At 43.3% G+C, this 18,937-nt stretch overlaps 1 protein-coding gene across 1 annotated transcript in view; it reads right to left on the minus strand.

Moving 5' to 3' along the window:
- Positions 1 to 18,937, minus strand: part of galnt9 (polypeptide N-acetylgalactosaminyltransferase 9) — a 71,683-nt gene that overhangs the window by 7,181 nt on the left and 45,565 nt on the right. The window contains exon 7 of the mRNA XM_070904336.1: positions 1,029 to 1,214. Coding sequence (XP_070760437.1) covers positions 1,029 to 1,214 — 186 coding nt within the window. The remainder of the gene's footprint in view (positions 1 to 1,028; positions 1,215 to 18,937) is intronic.

The raw sequence follows: 18,937 nt of genomic DNA on the forward strand, positions 1-18,937 counted from the left end.
CATAAAGCGCCAGGAACAAATATATTCAATTTCAGTGAGATGTTGTTTGGTATTTGGACTTTGGGGTCTGGCCGCTGAATCATAAAGCCTTCCCCCACCAAAAGTAATTGTGCTCTCAGTGGGTACCACTGACAATAACAAGAAAGTGTGATTGTGTGTTGGGGCGGCAGTGTGTGTGTGTGTGTGTATGTGGGTGGTGGTGGCGGGGGCGTAGATGGAGTAATCATAGCGTTAGGTCTTTGTACTGTACACAAAATAACTATGCGCCACAGGACAGCTGGGGTAATAACGTGCCATACCACTGTGTTTGTAATTACACTAGAGAGGGGATGTGGCCTGATTGGCTAGTTTGTCAAAGTCCTTACCCCCACCCCACTCCCCAACATGTCCTCCATGCTGCACGAGCACAACAGCTACGACATCTCCCCGGTTCGCTCTTCCTACCTGCACTTAGTGAGCTCTCGTGTTTGTGCCAGATTTCTAGACGACATGCCGGCGTCAGCAGCGTTATCAGACCTGTGTGCGGCTGCTGCACCAGCCGCTTATAATTCTGTTATGAGCAGCTGTGTGTCGTTTTGGGCAGCGTTCAGAGGCCTTCAGTGACAATCATCTCATTCTGCATGGCTGAAGAGGCAATTAGGATTCAATATTAAACTCTTTATTAATGAAAGTGGCTGTTTATTATTTTGCAGCCCACCTCAAAAGACTCTTGAAAGCAATTAAGCCAAACTGATGTGTATGAAAATGGACTGATTAGACGTCAGCGTCCTCTCATTCGCTTGGTGCGCCTCTCCCGTCTGCTTGGAGTGAGACTCCGCCGCTTCCCTCGCTCTTGCCTTTCCTCTGCTGCCAGCGTGAAGGTCAAGTGGGATGAAATCGGAATTTGGAATTTCTATTGACTAGTGTCTCCGGAGACCCGGGCTGCATGTCTGAATGAGCAAGTGAGAAGGGAAGAGGGGGCGGGGGGGGGGGGCAAAGGGAGCTCGGGGATTGAGGGAGGGAGTGCTCTAAGGCGGAGAAAAACTTACGTTCATGGGAATGTTCCAGGCCATGTAGACGTGGGATTTGTATTCATCCATCCACACCTCGGCCGCCCGCAGGGCATTGCGCTTAGCGTAGTAATCTATGTCATTGTTGTAGGGCTTCTTGGTGCGCTCGATGTGAGCCACTCTGGCACATGGCAGGACTTCCATACTCCCTCCACACTGCCACACCTAGACAGCAGCGAGAAAGAGAGTCCATGTTTCAATTGAAAAGCAAAATGTGGATTTTCACAGGAACGTCTTTTACTGAGCTCACTTACTGAGCAGTATACATGGACATAATGGGAATGGGTCTGGGTTCAGTGGAAATTCGTCTTTCACAGCTTTTGCTTACAAGAAGTGTGGACTCGAAATCAGACTCGACTCACAAATCTGACGACTTTTAAACCCAACGTCACAAAATAAAAAAACTGTCTTGCACTCAGGACTTATGACTTCCCTTTGACTCTAAAAATCAACCTGACGGCTGAATTTTTTATTACAGTTTGGTTCTTACTTTCATGGTTTTGGCCATTATTCCTATCAGTGGATGATAACATTATACTCACAAGTCTTGTAACACAACAACAGTGCTACAACAAAGCCAAGGAAGAGCTGTCAGATAATCAATTGTGCACAAGCCAACAGTTTAGCCAGATTACCTTAAAGACTGCAATCTCGAGGTAAAACCAAAAAAAAGTACAGCTGTAATATCTGTACTAATCATTGCACAGGAAAACTGTGTGTGGGGCCCACGAATACAGCAAGTACTGAAAGTCAATGTTGACTGCAGACTTTCTAAGCGTTTTAAGCGCTTATCACCCGGGAGTTCAAGGAGGAAGATTCAAATGCAGGGATGAAGGTCGAACATGCGTCTTCATTACTGCCTCAGTTGAATCATAACTGGACATATGTGATGTATGCATTGACACACGGAAAAAATATTTCAGCTCACAAAAGCGCCGAGGCAAATACACAAAATACAAACAATGGGAATCTTTAACGTGACACACGTTCTTGATGCTGCAATTAGGTGTTACTGTCCGTTCTTTTCTGCTGAAGCCAGTGAAAGGGTGTGACGAGTCACTCTATGTGACCCGTAAATTAAACATTTAGAAAAAAGACCAGAAAACACTCTGATGCCATGAGTGCTGTGCGTATGGCATGAGGAGCGATACATAAAGACAGGCAGTAAATATTTGTCATCTTGAAAAACCCATCAGTCTCGGCGGAAGGCATTGATGGATTGTAGACTCAGGGTTGTTGCGACACTCGTCTGACACACTCGAGGTAAGACAGTAGTGGCAGGCAGTCACATGGTAGTAAAACATTTCATTTCTTAGAGAACAGCAAAAGATTTGAATTTTAAAACCCTCTGCCCAATAGCATCCCCCCCCCCCCCCCCCGTTGATATACAGTGTGCAAATCTGAGCCATGCTGTGGGAAAGTGGCCCGGGAGTTACACAATCACGCAACGTCATCAGAATGCTGCAGCATATGGTAATGTCCTTCCAGCCGTATACAAACTGCAGAGCCTCCGCCACCCGCGGTCTCTTAATGATGATCGCCACAATGCGTAACAGATGTTCTGATCCATTAACTTCTCCCTGAACCCAAAACGGTACCCCCCCCCTCCCCCTGCACGGTGCGAAGGGGAAATTACTGCTGCAAAACTATTTTCTCAATTAAGTCCAGAGCAGGGGTGAAGTAGCAGTGTTGAGCTATTCAGTGCCATGGAATTAAATACAGCTTCCTGTGCTTTAGGGCACGTTCACAATAATCATGTTTCGGAGTGGTTTGTTCAAACTTTGGAGGTCCCCCCCCCCATGGTGTAGCCAACAAATAACGACCTCTGGTGTGGGCCTTCTCGTCCTCCTCCCTCTGTGTGGTTCTTCTGTGACGAGTGAGGATGTTAAACCCCTTCATGCAAATGCTCTGAATTCTGCTCTCTCGGATTCGTTGTTAAGAAACAAATGTGAATTCCCGCTACTTTTTAGTATTGTGGGATGTTGCCTTACTTTACTTGAAGGGGCACATAAATAGAAACTAATGTTTAAGTAATTCAAAGTAGTAATTGAGTAGTTATGAGTAGTTATTAGGGATACAAATATAAGTAGTATAAGTAGCGCAGTTGCTGGGGACTATTTTCAGCCGTGGACTGAGACACATTTGGTGCTCTGGTGAGTATTTCGGGCAGCAGGAGGGCGTAAGTGGGATTGACTCAAGATAAACTGCAGTGCCCGTGTTCGTGGTAATGAAGGAACCCGGGAAATGGTGTGACTCACGGGCGTGTTTTTAATCGTTTTGGCCGACGATGGAGCTGTACGGTAAAAGGATTAAGCTGTATCAGGCTTTAGGCACACGGACCAGTTCAATGTTGGTTTTGGTCTTTTACATAGAATATAGAATCATCATTAGACTTGTTCTCTAAAGGTGGTGAGTATGTCAGTCTATGAATAGTACTCATTACATAATGTGTCATTAATATAGTATCACAAAGTCTTTTCTTACATTCCTAATTTGTTCCTTAGTGTTTCCTTGGTGACTACTCTGTATTTTGCAAAGTATTACCTAATAACTAGACGAACTAAACGATGACAAAATAACATTAAGGTTGTCATCGGGCTTTGTCACCTGGCAGACTGAGCATTTCTTAAAGCAGCAAAAAGCCAAATCAAATCACCAGAGTGAGCTGCATCAACCTGAGCTCCGGTGGGCAGGCACGATGTCTGAATCAGTGAGCCTTGAGCCACGTGGCCAAGTGTGCAGCGTTCATGGAAATGAGACGCTATCAAACATTTACCCAAGTCCCAATTACCATAACGCACATGTTTCTGTAAAGCTCAAGGGTGTGTGAAAGCTTGTGTTTAATTGTACGTTGATAAAAGCATCCATCCTCTTTCATCCTCTCTCTTCACCCTGAAACCCTTGATTGTCCCGGCTGTATCAGTGGTGGAGTAGTTTGCCGGGGCCGACCTCAGCTTTAACACCTCCATTGACTGGCTGACCCCTCATCTTCACTGCTGATGATCCAGAGTGACCCTGGCCCGAGAAATCCATTAGTACTTTGGAATAGGCTTTACCTGCTGTGCAAAAGCAGCACTTGTCATGGGCAGCAGCAAAATAGCCTTCATGGTCGGCGCATTTATGTGGGTATAAGTGCAATACCAATTCAATGGTAAGTCTTTAGTTCTTGCAGATTCCACCCATCGCCTTTTGTGCCATAGTAAGCTCTGTGTAATGCCGTCTTTCTTTGGTTTCTTTATCCAGGTTTCCTGTTTAAAATCAATAGTGTGTGTGTGTGTGTGTGTGTGTGTGTGTGTGTGTGTGTGCGTGCGTGTGAAAGTCTCGGTGTGTGTTAAGTGCTTGTGAATATGTGTGCGGAGCACTCATGGATAATTGAAAATGTGTATATGTGTAATTGCAGTTAGCATTTTGCCCAGCACTAAAAGCAAATTGAAGATCAATATTTTCTCAACCACCATTTCCAGAAGGTCAGACACCTAATAGCTAACTAGGCTTGTGAAACAGGCTTTAGTTTCTTTGCATCACACCAGGCTTCATGCGCTGTCATTGGAGTGTAACAACACAACGTTTTCTTCAGTAATGAGGGAATCCATGGGAGCTCCATGTGTTGTTAAAAACACACAATAAGGCTATACAATAGGTAGATAAATTGCTGAATATTTATCTTTCATATGGCAGCAGTTACCACTGTACCCAAAGACAGATGATAATTGTACTGCGAGAGTGTAATCATCTCAATAAGCATAATTTATCTTAATTATATATCACAACATGGTGTGCTATAAATCACTTGCTAAGTAAACTGAAACTATTAAATGTGATATCCAACAAAGAAAAATGCCATATCGTCGACCAATTTTGGCAGCCGTCGTTTTTTTCTGAGATCCAGATACTTTCAGGGCATAAAAAGAGCTATTCCAAGAGTGTCCCCAGCGCTGAAAAAAAGATAGCACGGCTGAATAAATTGAGCTGCCGCAGCATCTTACATACATGCTAAGCTCTGTTTACCTCTGGGAGACGGGCAGAGTCTGAGAGACTGCCTATAAGCCAGCTGTATGTGTTTTATCTTATGGGGTTTTACGTTGTTCCTCAACATCCCTCAGTATACTTTGTGTGACTGATTAATGTGTGTTTGTACAATGTGCAAGCATGCGATGGTGACAAAAACATTTCAAACGCTAAAATCACATTTCAGCAGAAGAACAGGAGGCTTTCTTGCTGCCAAAGAGGAGGCCCTCACATGTGTAACTTGCTGGACATCCCCATCAAAGATGGCAGCTACAGGGTCGAATGTAGTGGTGCTTCTCAATGTTGAGATGATTTAACCTTCTGTTTAGATTGTGACGCTCTCCTAAAAAGAGATCAACGTCAGTAGACTGCAGTGTTTGCCTTTGCGGACACGAGCGTGGCGACTGCACGGCCGTGGAACTGTAAAAGTTCATTTCCAGGTTCCTCCACCAGCCAGCACTGGAGATTTGGAGGTCAGGCCAACTGCTTGAAATAACCGTTTTATTTCCGTAAGTAGGCATTCGGACAAAAAAAAATGACCCTGCAAGGGGTTGCATTGGGGTGGGTATCTATAACTCACAGATACTTTCACACACATCCATGTTGAAGGCTTATCGGAGGCCAAAAACACTGCACCACAGTTTAAACTGCGATGACAAAAGACAAAAGTTTGAAAAGTATTTTTTTGCAGATGACACTGCTTTTTTTTGTTTTTTGCCAGACTGTCTGTATCAGAACCCCCACTGATCCAACTCAGTGGTCTTATTGAAATGAATGAAGCGGTGTTATATTCTGAATCCAGCTGCCTGTCATGCAAATAGTGTACATCTGTACATAATTAAATGTTGTAGACTTGTTGTGTCTGCCCTGTGCACAATTTATTGGACTGCACCATCTCTCCAAACTGTATTTTACAGTTTATCTGTACATGTAATGTGTAAGAGAGTGCAAAAACATCTGGTTACATTATAACCTTTCTTCTCTGAGTGAAGAGAGTATCTGGCGATGTGAAAAGCTAATCAGAATCAGGGAGGCTGGGGGTAAACTTCTTCCTTGATTTAACAGCGACAAGACATCTGCAGGGAGTCGACTCCGTCTTTGAGGATCATCAGTGCAGATGTGACCTTTTCTCAATGCGCGGGAGTATCGCAGATCTGATGATTTGGAGGACAAACAGGACAGCGGATCGCTGGCTCAAACACTGTGTATTACTCTCCAGCACTGCTCATGACTATATCCTACAGCGTGTCTCTTCGTCACCGGGGCTTCAGTCAGTGCATTAGCAAAACAAATCAGACCAAATGTCAGATATATTTTTTCCCCTCAGCTTAAAAATACATAATTACGCTTGTGCTTTTGTGTTCACACTGGAAAACATACTAACACCCAGCTGAGAGCACCTCTGCCAATGGCAGGGTCTCACTTTATGTCGTTGTATTGCAAATCACTCAACTATGGGTGGAACCATTTTTACGCTAGCTAAACTAAACTAAACTAAACTAAACAACTTGTTCCATCCCAAGCTGAATCTGCTGCTCTACTTGCTGATGGAATTGGAACACTGTGTTAATACAATAAAAGCCTCATGGAAAATAAATGTTTGGCTTTGTGCATGAAAGGCCAATTCAATAGGATTCTATGGTACAGGAGAAACAGGGCCTTCAGAAGGGGGGAGGGCAACAATGCTGCAGTTACAGATTATGCCTTTAAATAGTCTAATATTATGGAAATATGATAACATCTAAATATCAAATGAGATTGTTTTAATCGACCATGAATCTACCTCTTATGACATCCCACACAGGTCCTCAGGACTGCATTTTTGTAAAGTCCATTTGGCACTGACCCTTCATAAAATTGCAGCCTTGCATCATTAAGAGGAAGCACTTAACACGGAGTACTTTGATGTAGTGGTAATGTAATTGCTAATTTAATTTAATTGTCTCTGTACATGCAGTTAGTTAATTGCAGCTGGACCATTTGCGTGGCAAGCTCCACGGGGCTACAGAAAACATCAGCCATAAAAAGCATAAAAGCTATTAACAACAGTAAACAGGTTTCCATCAGCACCATCGCACAATACAGTCAATAAACTGGGAAAATGCTGCACGGCATGACAGGCTTTGGCTGTGGATTTAATCTTGGCTTTTTTCATGACTTTCATGAATCAAAATCATTATTTTAATATTTAAAAAGAATTACTATGCAAGGGATTGAATCCACCTTCAAGCAGTCAGAGCTACAAACAAACAACATCGCTGCCACTCAAATTCATTATAGAGTACAGTGCTGCTGATCGTTGACTATCCATGAAGCAAACCCTGCTGCTGACTAACTGGTCTGGCTTCAAGCTACCATGCTCAGTTGGTCCTTTCCTTTCGGATCCTGTTTTCCAGACTAACATCTCATCAGTTCAACCCTGAAGGGTGGGTTACGCTCAAAAATAACTAGTTTGTATAACGACAAAAGTATTCGTTGTGTTGCACTCGGTTGTAAACGCAAGAAGTGACAAATAGTTGTATAAAGAATGAATAAAAGAGTGCAAACACTGCCTCCTTTCTCACCTCCGCACAGCGTCGGATGGTTGGCTTTGGTTTTCAGGTGCTGTTTGACCTTCTGACAAGCACTTGTATTGGAGTATATATATATATATATATATATATATATACTCCAATAGAAAATAGCCCCTGATGTTCAATCCAACCAGTGCAACCTTGAAAATAGGGCAGATGAGAAGGAGCCTAAGAACCCAGACTGAGATGATGAAAGGGAGTGCTGAGGCCATGCAGAGTTAATGTAAGGCCTCATCTTGCTGGACAGCTGACGTATTTGACATACGGGGAGGAAAATGAGCAGCAACAAACAAGCAAGCCTGCCCAGATGAGCGTAGCAGACGCCTGGGGTCAGCCAGGGTTCATCGCCACTTTTCTCTGCTATTCTATTCTGTGTGCATGACTGGAAACAGCTCGGCCACAGACAGATACCAAAAGATGTGAAGACGTGCAGAGATCTACTTTTGAGTGAGAGAAAGATTATCTGGAGCTATTTGGCTGTGCGCACTGATTCACTGGCTGTACTGATCTGCCGCTTTCAGCAACACAAGCGTACAAAGCTGTCCTAATGTTTTTGTTTCTTCTTCTACTGTGGCCCTTTTTTTTTTTCGCCTGATTTCACCTTGATAGGAATCTCTTAAAAGTCTTAATCTCTGCATCAATTCATCAACAGATTACATCTGGCGCCACAGATACTGTAGGTCAAAATTTCCACCGACACTCGGTTGTCTTGACTGTATTCTCGTCGTCCTTATTCGAGTTACAGTGGCCAAAGTCAACATGTTGAACTGAACGTTGCCCATTCTGGTCAAACACTTTGAGAGATATTCACAATTCGACAAAAGAACAAGGCTCCGATTTTAGGTGTCATATCACAAAGTGACATGTTGTAGCCTCTCTGGTTCACTGGGGGCATGAATTGACTGTCAATCTACCTGCTTGCTTGAAGTTTCTCCACAAAACATCACAAAAAATGCATGAATTCCTCCTGTCATTTGTTCTTCTCCGTATGGAGCAGAAGATAATTACTACTGTGTCATTACTGAACTGTTGGCAGAACACTGGAAATTAACTTTATATAACTCGTCTCTTTACTTTCAAACGGTGCCATTAGTATTCCTCTCAGCTCTCAGTGGGGCGACTTGTGATTATGTAAACTCTACGTTGTCTCTGTTTCTGCCTATTCAAAAAAAATCCCATTATAAGTCATTTCACTATGAAGTAAATAAACCTGAATATCTATTCCTTTTTATTTGACTTATTTCTTATTCAACGGGCTCAGCTTGCAGGCAAGTGACATTTTCAAAACCTGAACAGATCATCATCCTGCAGTGTGACTGCTGCATTCAAAATTGATTGTGCACATGCATTAATCCAGCAGCTCTCAGTCCTGGTACTTGCTGGTGTTTAACACCTGGTCTTCTGTCCTGTCAGGTACCACGTGCCATTCATCTAAAATTCCAGGTGTTCGTCAGTTCCTGAAAACCAGAAGGGCTGTAGTACTTTGGGATTAAGATGAGAACTACTACATTATCGATACAAGCAGCAGCAAGGAACGCCATATGGTATGACCATATAGTGTGTATTTTTCACTTTTTTTCACAAAAAAATAGACAAGACGTCAAATGTCTGCATGTCCACAAGCTGAATGTGAAGATGCACTTTGCAGTCAGAATGTTTGCTCCTGTTCACTAACTATCATCATCTCATAAAGTTAAAAAGCGGTGAACGTGTTAGCAGCTGCCTGCCAGCACGCACGGAACCAACATTAGTATTCATTTGAAGCAAGTTTGCTCTCCGCTCACTCCTGACGGATGTATCTGGCTTTTTAGCTGCTAAATGCTAAAATATGTTCCAGTCACTTTCTTAGTGTGCAGTGGCTTTATCAGAACATTCTGGCTGAAAACAGTCTGCTGCATCTGAAAACAACGCTGACTGGACAGTTGTGGCTCGGACAACCAAAACAATGACCTGAAAGATGCTGAAATTGTCATTTACGTTAAGTTACCGTTTTTTTGTCTCGTTTAGTCATGTCGTCTTGTCATTTCCTGTTTTATTTTGTAGTAACTGTGCTCCCTCTCGTTTCAGACCACTTCCTGCCCTCGTGTTTCCCGCCTTTGTGATGGTCAGCCCCGCCCTGATTGTTTCCACCTGTGTTCAGCTCACCTCATGTTTAAATAGTCTGCGTCTCCCTTTGTCTTGTGCCGGTTCGTCTCGTCCTCAGTGTCGTGATAACCAGCCGTAATTCCACGTCAAGATTTCCTGTTAGTCCCTGTGCGAGTTGTTTCAGTGCCCTTGTTGTTTTGTTCACTTTGCTGTCTTGGTTTTCCCAGTTTTGTTCCTCCACTTTTCAGGAGTGATTTTCTGTTGTTTACTTTGTAAGTTTAAGCTCCTTTTATTTTCTTGCATTTTCGTGTTTAGTGTTTTTCCTCCGTTCCTCAGGAGTGATTTTGATTTGTTACTTTGTGGACATCTCTTGCCTTGTCAAGAGTCATATTCATTTATAAATAAATACTCTCAATTTGGAGAGGGACCGCAGATTTGGGTGATAATTCTGTGTGAATTTGCCACTACAAGCGAGCCCTTTCACATTACACTTAGTTATTTCATCCATTCTTTAGTATAGAAATATTGATTATGGCAGCTTTAAGTTCAGGACGGAAGCCATAAAAAAACGCAAAAAGCATTCTGAGTAAAGTTAGGTGGATTCATACGCCGACCTATCGCAGGACTTCCCTCAAGTTAACGTGTTATTTGTGACGTTTTCACAAATAACTTGGATGAAAGCCATCCACAGGCTTACCGTATCCACTTGAGATAATGAGTTGTGTGCACTCGGTTGCATCTGGGGAATCTCGCACGTCTCTGTTTTTAATTGAAATGCTCTCCACTCTGCAATCTCTATACCCAAGGGATGTCTTTTCGCAGGATAACATCCCGAAAAGTCTCACCACTTTCAAAGGAAATGCCAGGAAATGCTTATTAAGGGTGCAGGCTAAGCAAGACTGCATGTTTATATCTTCTCTCATCCTTTTTTTTTTTTTAGGTTATGAAGAGAAAGACATTACAACAAATATCAAGTGATTTTTATAGGGTACAGTGTGCACAATCTGAGTTCCCTGTGATCTGCTGAATCATCCTGTGCTGGCAAAACTGTTATTAAACACCGAGGAGGCAGATTATATTGAAACAGGCATGAAGCTAACCTTTTTCCTCATTTAGAATCAGCGCTGGTGTCACTATCTATGCAATGTTTATTCACACCAGCGCTCGTTTCCAGATCTGAAAGCTGCGAGTATCGCACGGTATTAAGTCATTTTTCAAAAGCTGTTGCGAGAGTGAGAAGAACATCAACAGGGAAATACAGAGGTGACATTATGATGTGAAGGAGTACGAGCAGCCTGATTTAATAACTGAAATCGTATCACTCAGCATAAAACACACACTACTCTTCTCACAGGAATTTAGGTGCCATTTGTTTTTGAGCTCGTGAATTCTAACTTTAAAAAGGATGTCAGGCCCTCTCGTGTGATGAAGCCAGATGCTACCATTTCACATCGGCCTTCGGAGGGTTACATATGCATTAAGTAATTCATGATTTATCGACCTCCGTCGGCAAAGGAGGAAATGCGACATTGACAAGTCTCTGGCAGAGCTTACAGTGGCCTTTAATTATCATAAATAATAAATTTGCATCTTTACAAAAGCACAAACAAGCCAGCTAATTAGGAGAGAGCCCCAACAACATAACATCTAGTTAAGAGGTTAACCAGTACTCGAAATAACAGTGCGTGGTAAAACATATTTTCTTGGAAAAAGCACTTTTGAAAGGCAGAAATCTGAGTCACTGAGTTATGTGTGTTAGGTAACATGGAGCCTGGTCCTTATTGAGTGACATTTGACTGATGTGTTGCACCTTGAATGACCTTGCTTTAGTTTTTGCAGTATTGCATTGCTGTGACATTTTGGGGAATGCTTTCTTGTGAGAGAGTTAGCTGAGAAGATCGATACCACTCTCGTGTCTCGCGTATGCTACACATGAAGCCACAGCCCGCAGCTGGTTAGCTTAGCTTAGCATAGACCTAGCAAAGACTGGAAACAGGGGGAAAAAGCTAACCTGGCTATGTCCAAAGGTAACAAAATCTGCCTTCCAGAACCTGTAAAGCTCATTAATTAAGATTTCATATCTTGTCTGTCGAGGAAGTCACTGCACCCGGCCAAGAGATTGCCTTGCACATAAGCATAAAAACCGCAATGTGATGTTTTTACAACTGTATTTTTGTGTGGATTAATAAATGTTACATAATGTTTTAACGAGGCTGGCTGTTTCTAGTCTTTATGTTAAGCTAAGCTAACTGGCTACTGGTGGTAGCTACATATTTACCATACAGACAAGAGATGTGGTATTGAATAGGTGCAAATAAGGGCATTTTCCCATAAACCTGTGTTACCCATGCCAGAGTACACTGACCTCCATTTCATTAAACATGTTGATGCCTTTTCCCCAGTTCGCTCATATCTCACAGAACCACCGCCACGCCAGCTAGCACTTCCCTCCTTGCAAGTCTTAGTGTAATGATGAGTGATGTTTCAAAGCGTCGGGAACTGAAGGCTTCCTTCTCCATTGAGAGGCCGCATACGAGCCACTCCCCATGGCCCATCACTTCATTTCATGCCTTCTCTTCCTGCCTCTCCTCCTCGTACGTCCATAAAATGGAGGATGTTGATGGAGAGATACAGAGGCCCTTTTTTAACTGTGCCTGTCAAAAGCTAATTCCATCCAGTTGCTGCCCTTTGTCTTTGATATGCCTGCCGATTTGCTGGCGCGGCCAAATCGGCGCATGCTAGTGCTCTCCAAATAGCTCGGCCTTGTCGGATCATTTCAGGTTCTCAGCCTGAGTCTGAGACATCCAGAGGAGACAATTACATGAACAGATTAACTAATGCTCAGATACTGACGAGATGAGCCTGTGCTGGTTAAATGCTACTGTATTTCCTGATGATGACGCTGTCCACAGAGAGCGAGCTCTTGACGCTTCTCCGTATAATTCAGTCGCCCTGAGCTGCAGAAGGATGTGAAATGCGCAAATCATCAAAAATGATCTTAATTACCTTGTCAAAATGTGCTCAAATTGAGGTGGGAGCATCTGCAGTCACACTTAAAAAGAGGTATTTAATGAAGTTTATGATTCACATGGATAATAGGCAAGCTGACAAGGTCTGTCTAATTACTTGTCCCTCTGGCCCTGAACGCCAAAGCAGCAACTCTTGGAGGTGTTGCTGATGCTCAAGAAGCCATGTCATCTCTCCAAAGCCATTTCAGGCTGAGGAGTGCGCTACATGTCGTAGTAGTATGCTTTCCCAACACCCAATCTGTCGAGGCATGAATTACGGATGTAGCCTGGATCAGCAGGACGTGAAGTAACAGCGAGACAATATAAGTCTTGAATTACCTATGCATGGAACGCGCGGATAAATGCAAATCAGGAGCGTGTTTTATAATGCCAGATGATTGAATGCAAAAAAAAAAAAAAAAACCCATGGTGAATTCAACACAACACAAGAGCCGCTCCACTCTGCCATATGTCAGCAGTAACTCCTCTGAAACAATACCTGATCCGAGCCTTGTATACAGAACTTCTACAGCTGCATCTGTTCTCACTCTCTCTTTCCCTGAGATGGCGGTGCAGGCAGGAACATACAGTAATGAACCATGGAGTAAGCAAACCTGAGTCCATTAAGCCCCTACGGATTGATTCAGCCACTAAATAATGCAGGCATTGAAAAAGACAAATGCCCGAATCAATATCCAATGCTATTGTTACCTTTACGTGCGCTGTATTGATGGAGAGGTGATGGTTCCTCCCATGTTGAAGAGGTGTTGTAAGAGAATGAATCAGTCCAGGGTTGAGCAAACAGAGCAGGGTTGTAGTTAAGGCTAGCGCTAAGGCCTGGCTCGAGCACCACAGCCCTGTAACAGATACAACTCTCACAGGAGCTATATATGCAGAAGTCGGTAAAGGATGCAGTGCTGCACCGTATGCAACTGCCAGATTGTTTGGTACATGATGCCTCGTCCACTCGGCTCATTATGGCATTCATCCAATAATTCTCCGCATTTGTCTCTTCCACTTGATGAAGTGTAATATTAGAATTCCTCAGACGCCTCAGATTTGCTCTCATCTTCGGAATGACTCAGTTTGTTGGAAAGGGCTCGCATATGGTCCGCGCCCACTGTCGTTTGCCGCTTGATGGACACGGGCATCGCCGGTGATTTTCGAAACAGCCAGAGTGGCTGGTGTCCACAGATGGCAGGGGCTTAATGCTGCCTCGTAACGACATTCCTGCCCTTTTCAAGGTGACCGCTCTCGCTGTGGAGGGCTGCAGTCTGCGCTCGTCCAAGGCGAGCACCGCAGAGGTTTGGTCAGCTGTTCTGAGTGGGTGGATGTCAGAAATGTTCCAGGTATAATCTGTATGATCTGAATGTTCCTGTGTGCTGAATACATTAGACAACCCACCACAGCACACACACACACACACACACACTTCCATTACCTAGCACAAGAGAATTCTTGCTGTGATATGCAATGAATGGACAGCGAGAGCGCACACAGCTCTGCTGTTCCCAAAAGGAACCGGGCTAATCAGGAAGTAACTTGCTCGGGGCTTATCGCAGCAGCCCCTGATAACTCATTGTTGCCTGTAGATGACATTAACATTTATTGTGTTAGTCCCGGGAAAGAATCATTGCCGGCGTGCTCCTGCATTCTTTCAGAAAGTTGACAGCAAATCACAACAACAACAACAACAACAAACTCACCTGGCAGAGTGACTTGCTGAATGTTATGCTCCTGTACAGAATCAGAATCACAAATACTTTATTGATCCCCGGGGGGGGGGGGGAATTATACAGTTACCAGTGCTCCCATTCAAGAGTAGAAAGTAGCGTGAATTTAGAAATGAGAGTGTGTACAAAAATAAGAAATAAAAAATATACACATTTACAATATTTAAGTGAAAAATAAAGGTGTATATGTATGTATATACATATATACACACACACATATGCATTGCACTGTTGAGTATGTATATATGTATGTATTGCACTGGTAGTTTAAAGAAAAAATAATGAGGTAGTATATGACGGGTGACATAGGTCCAGAACTTGTGATCCAAGCTACGTGGGGAAGGTCCATCTTGTCGCCGCTGTATTCATTGTTCCTGCAGTGAGCAGAACTGCACTGTGAGATGTTAGATGTGGAAGAATGTGTTAGAATATCATGGAGCCTTTTTTCAACTTTCGTCATGTTGTGTTCATTCTAATCAATACTCTCCACCAGCATCAGAAATGTGTGAGAGAAAACACAAGCAGCCGACCGCAGTTCTCACAGTCCCCCCGCGCTATCTCTGTAACCGCTCTAGCCCCAATGTTGTCGTGATCCAGGTTCTGCCCCTAGCTCTCTATCTCTCTCTGTTCTCCACCTCTCTTGTCCCTTGAGTCTTGGGTTGCAGGTAGAGCCACCACTCATCAGGCAGACCAACTTCCACCGACTGCTGGCTGATCTGAACCACCTGTCTACAATTATTCATCAGTCCCTCTGCTTATATTCCCCGGTTTCACACTCCTGCCTTCGCCAGTTCGTCAGTTTACCGCTGTGGTACAGAGGTCTTTCCTCTGCTCCAGGTTCTCCTACGCCGTGCCCGCTCTGTCTCCCTACTCCGCCGACAAACCTGCCTTTTGGATCTCACCCTGCCGTCAACCTCCATCCACCTGCCGCTCCCTCCGGACCCAAGACCCAGCTCCAAGACCCAGCTGAACCCCCGTCTCCATTCTCCATCGCCTTTCCCCCTCTACGTCTGCCGCTGCCGTTGATTTCCCAATAAATCATTGTACCCGCTATTCTGGCTGTTCTGAGTCTGAGTTTGAGTCCAGTAGTTTAGACCTCCTTAACATTTTGGAGGAAGCGCATGTCAGCTACGGTGTAGCCTATGGCATAGCTTCTGAGCCTACGCACACAGCCACTATGTGTAAAGCCACCGGCATAAATAAGGTATAAATTCAGGTATAGGTCAACAACAGCCACTGTCCACCTCCTCGTTCCTGCCCAACTCCAACCCAAGCATTGCAGACTGAACTTTTAAGGTGGATTAGAGAAAAATTCCAGAGCTCTGTACACTCAAACAATCCTTTTCAGGGTCTCAAAAAGTCGTCATGCTTATCTGTAATATAACAGCAGTGCCTCTATCTCCGTGTCATGAGGGCAACAGGAAATATTCAGGCAAAATGTAGAATAAAACTCACAAGAGGTACAATGTACTGTATTATCAGCATCACGCTTTTAACAAAGCAACGCATCTGGAGTGTGCCAGCTCCCTTTGAATCCACTTGTATCTTCAAATCCAGATGTATTCATTTATATTTGTATCAGTGGGGCAGATGTTCTCAGAATAAAGTAAAAGCAACATCTGACTGCATCTACCAACTGCTTTGAAGCAGCACCTGTTATTGTAGCGCCTGAAATAATGCTTACTGGCTCATCTCGAGTTCATAGTGTTTTTTGTTTTATTTATTTATTTATTTTTACCATCCAGTTACCATGTGGAAAAAAGTAGATAGACCTTGATTTGACAATAGTAGGTGGCATAAAAGGCAGCATACTGTACGGACTCCAGGGTTTATTGTGTGGTTGGCTGGTAATCGAAGCGTCCTAGTCAACAGATAATCCATCTTTTATTTAAAGGGTGACACAGTCAAACAATAATCTGCAATATTTGACCGTGAATACGTGTTTTTTGTTACCGAATTACATGCCGTACCACAATGACGATTTGGATATGTTCTGCTTTCCCAGTTGATTTGGAATAAACTGAAGCAACATAGAAGCTGAATACAAGCAGTCTTCACCACAATAGCTTGAATAGAAAAGAGTCCGAAAATGCTGTATAGCTAGGCGCCGTGGGTCTGCAGTATCATCTGTCGTCAACAAAAACAAAGACGGAATACTTTCTGTGTTGGTTAAGACTTCTATAGAGGGTGCTTTCAGAGTCTGACAAAATTGGCACCATTAGAGGTATGCCAAATTAGCTATAAGTAATTCCTTTCCTTGTACTTTAATGCTGAAGAACACTTAAAAATGTGATCATTCTCAGGCATTCTCAGTCTTTTTCCTTTGATTTCTAAGTGGTTTTGTGGATGTGTAATCGTGACGGACACCTGAGATATCCTCAGGGAGTGGAAGTCGCACTGAATCTGTGCATCATGTCTGTGTTCAAATGTAAAGCTATGACTCGAAGGGAAGAGTTTTAAAGTACCCTCACTGGCTCCATGAGCCACTGCTGCAGCTCCTGTCTGCTGTGCAATAACTAACTTCTCCGAACAGTATCTTCGCCTCACATCTCTCCCTCCGCCCCCAAAAATTCATGTGTGAATTATGTGTACAGGAACATTTTCTGTTAAATATCTAATACATAAGACTGCTGAAAAAAACACAATCTAAATCCAAAATAATGAATGCACGAATCTGTTGTAATGTAAACTGTCATCACACTGTCATCACTCTGCTGGGGATGCAGCGGGGACCAAGAGGAGTGTAATTATGTTCCACTCCTGTCTAGCTGCTGGTGCTGCTGGACTTTAATTAGCTCCATTCTCCTCACTACAGAGAGATTACGGCCAGATGCCTCGAGGCCCAGCCCAGGTGGTTATGGAGACGAGACTTCAAAGAAGAAGAAGAAAAAAAAAAAAAAATAGAATCATTTTTTTGGTTCATTACTTATGAAAGGAGTTCCTGGTGATTTTAATAAATGTCACTGAGACAAGCAGGCCCCACCCCATGAGATCGCTCTTGAATTTCTTGGATTTGGAAGAGACTGACTGATTGGACTGCTATGAAGACGATCTCACAGATCTCATGAAGCGGCTTGGACGGCTTGCTGATGGCAAAGTGAGCACATGGGCATATTGTGCGGGGTAAACCCATCTAGACTCAGATTGGCCTTTTCTTTTGGCAGAAAAATAGGTTGCCATCATGTAACCGACATTTTTATTCACAAAATTGCTACACGTCACAGGAAGTCAGGATGGAAGGAAAAAAGAGCATTATTCAATGTTGTGATTTTAGCTTTTTCTAAGTGATGACCGACTGTAAGTTACGTTTTATACTGAGCCGTCACAGCTCAGGGTCTCTAGGGTTAGACAAATATGTTGAGGCCTTTTTTAAAAATCAGATGTTGCAGTGCAGTCCGTGTTCACCAGGTCTGCCCCGGTATGTACTGCTTGCAAAAAGCTCCCCCCTTTCTGCTGCCTCAGCACCTACACGTTACCAAAATACCAGCAATCAAAATCGGGGAAAAAAAGCAGCCTGTTTTGAAACAGTTGAAATTTGTGCGTGAGATTATACGTCTGGAAAACGCAGGTGAAAAGCCACCCGCATAGGCAAGATGTAAATAATTGTTTTTATATTGATTCAAATACTTGAGTCCAATTCATTTCTCATTTCTTACTGGGAAAAAATACGCCCGGAAACCAGGTGAATCTGCGAGCTCATGTTTTCTTTGCTCGCGCGCACAAACAATACGAATGGTGGTGTGACATGTAAACACAAGTGAAGGAAGCAACTCATTTCAAAAAGCCTGTATTTTGATACTGCAGGTAAGTTAAAACCCATTTAACGATTCTAATGCTTTAATAGTGTGTCCTGTATACAGTCAACCTGTTTTGACCATGTTTCTTGAACAAATTAATATAAAACAATAAAACAAGTAAATTTACCATAAACGCCCAATGTAACGTATATGTAACATCGCAGATCTTTGACATTAAGGGGTAGTATAAAAAAACCCCCATCAGAAATGTCTTCAATGTGGTCCACTTGGTCTGGGGTCTATTCCCCATAATTTTCCTTTAAGGGTAAATGGGTCTGGGTTCTTATGGGTTAAATCCGGTATATACCCCCCGTTTTACCTGAGAGTTTTTATAATGGTCTAAATGCTGTTTCCGAGGCTTCGGAAATCGTTTACTTTACAATGGGAAATGAGAGGATATTAAATACAGGATTAAAAGAAAAAAATGGCCCCTGACAACATCCTAACTCAAGTCAGTCAAAAACCCCAGTATCTAATGTTTGCTCACTGATTCAAATAACTCCCTTTTCTTAATCTATAGGCGCTGTGAGCTTTGCAGAAGTTGGAGGAGCAATCCAACCGCATGTAGAAAGGTTTCTCTCCAGATCAGGTTTCAGTGGAACTAGCGGGAGCAGCAGCTGCGGCGACGACCCTTGATTGATTTGATGTAGTATCATATTTGCTGACAGAGTTACCACGGCATAA

Source organism: Enoplosus armatus, chromosome 4, assembly GCF_043641665.1.
Source record: "Enoplosus armatus isolate fEnoArm2 chromosome 4, fEnoArm2.hap1, whole genome shotgun sequence".
NCBI lineage: Eukaryota > Metazoa > Chordata > Actinopteri > Centrarchiformes > Enoplosidae > Enoplosus > Enoplosus armatus.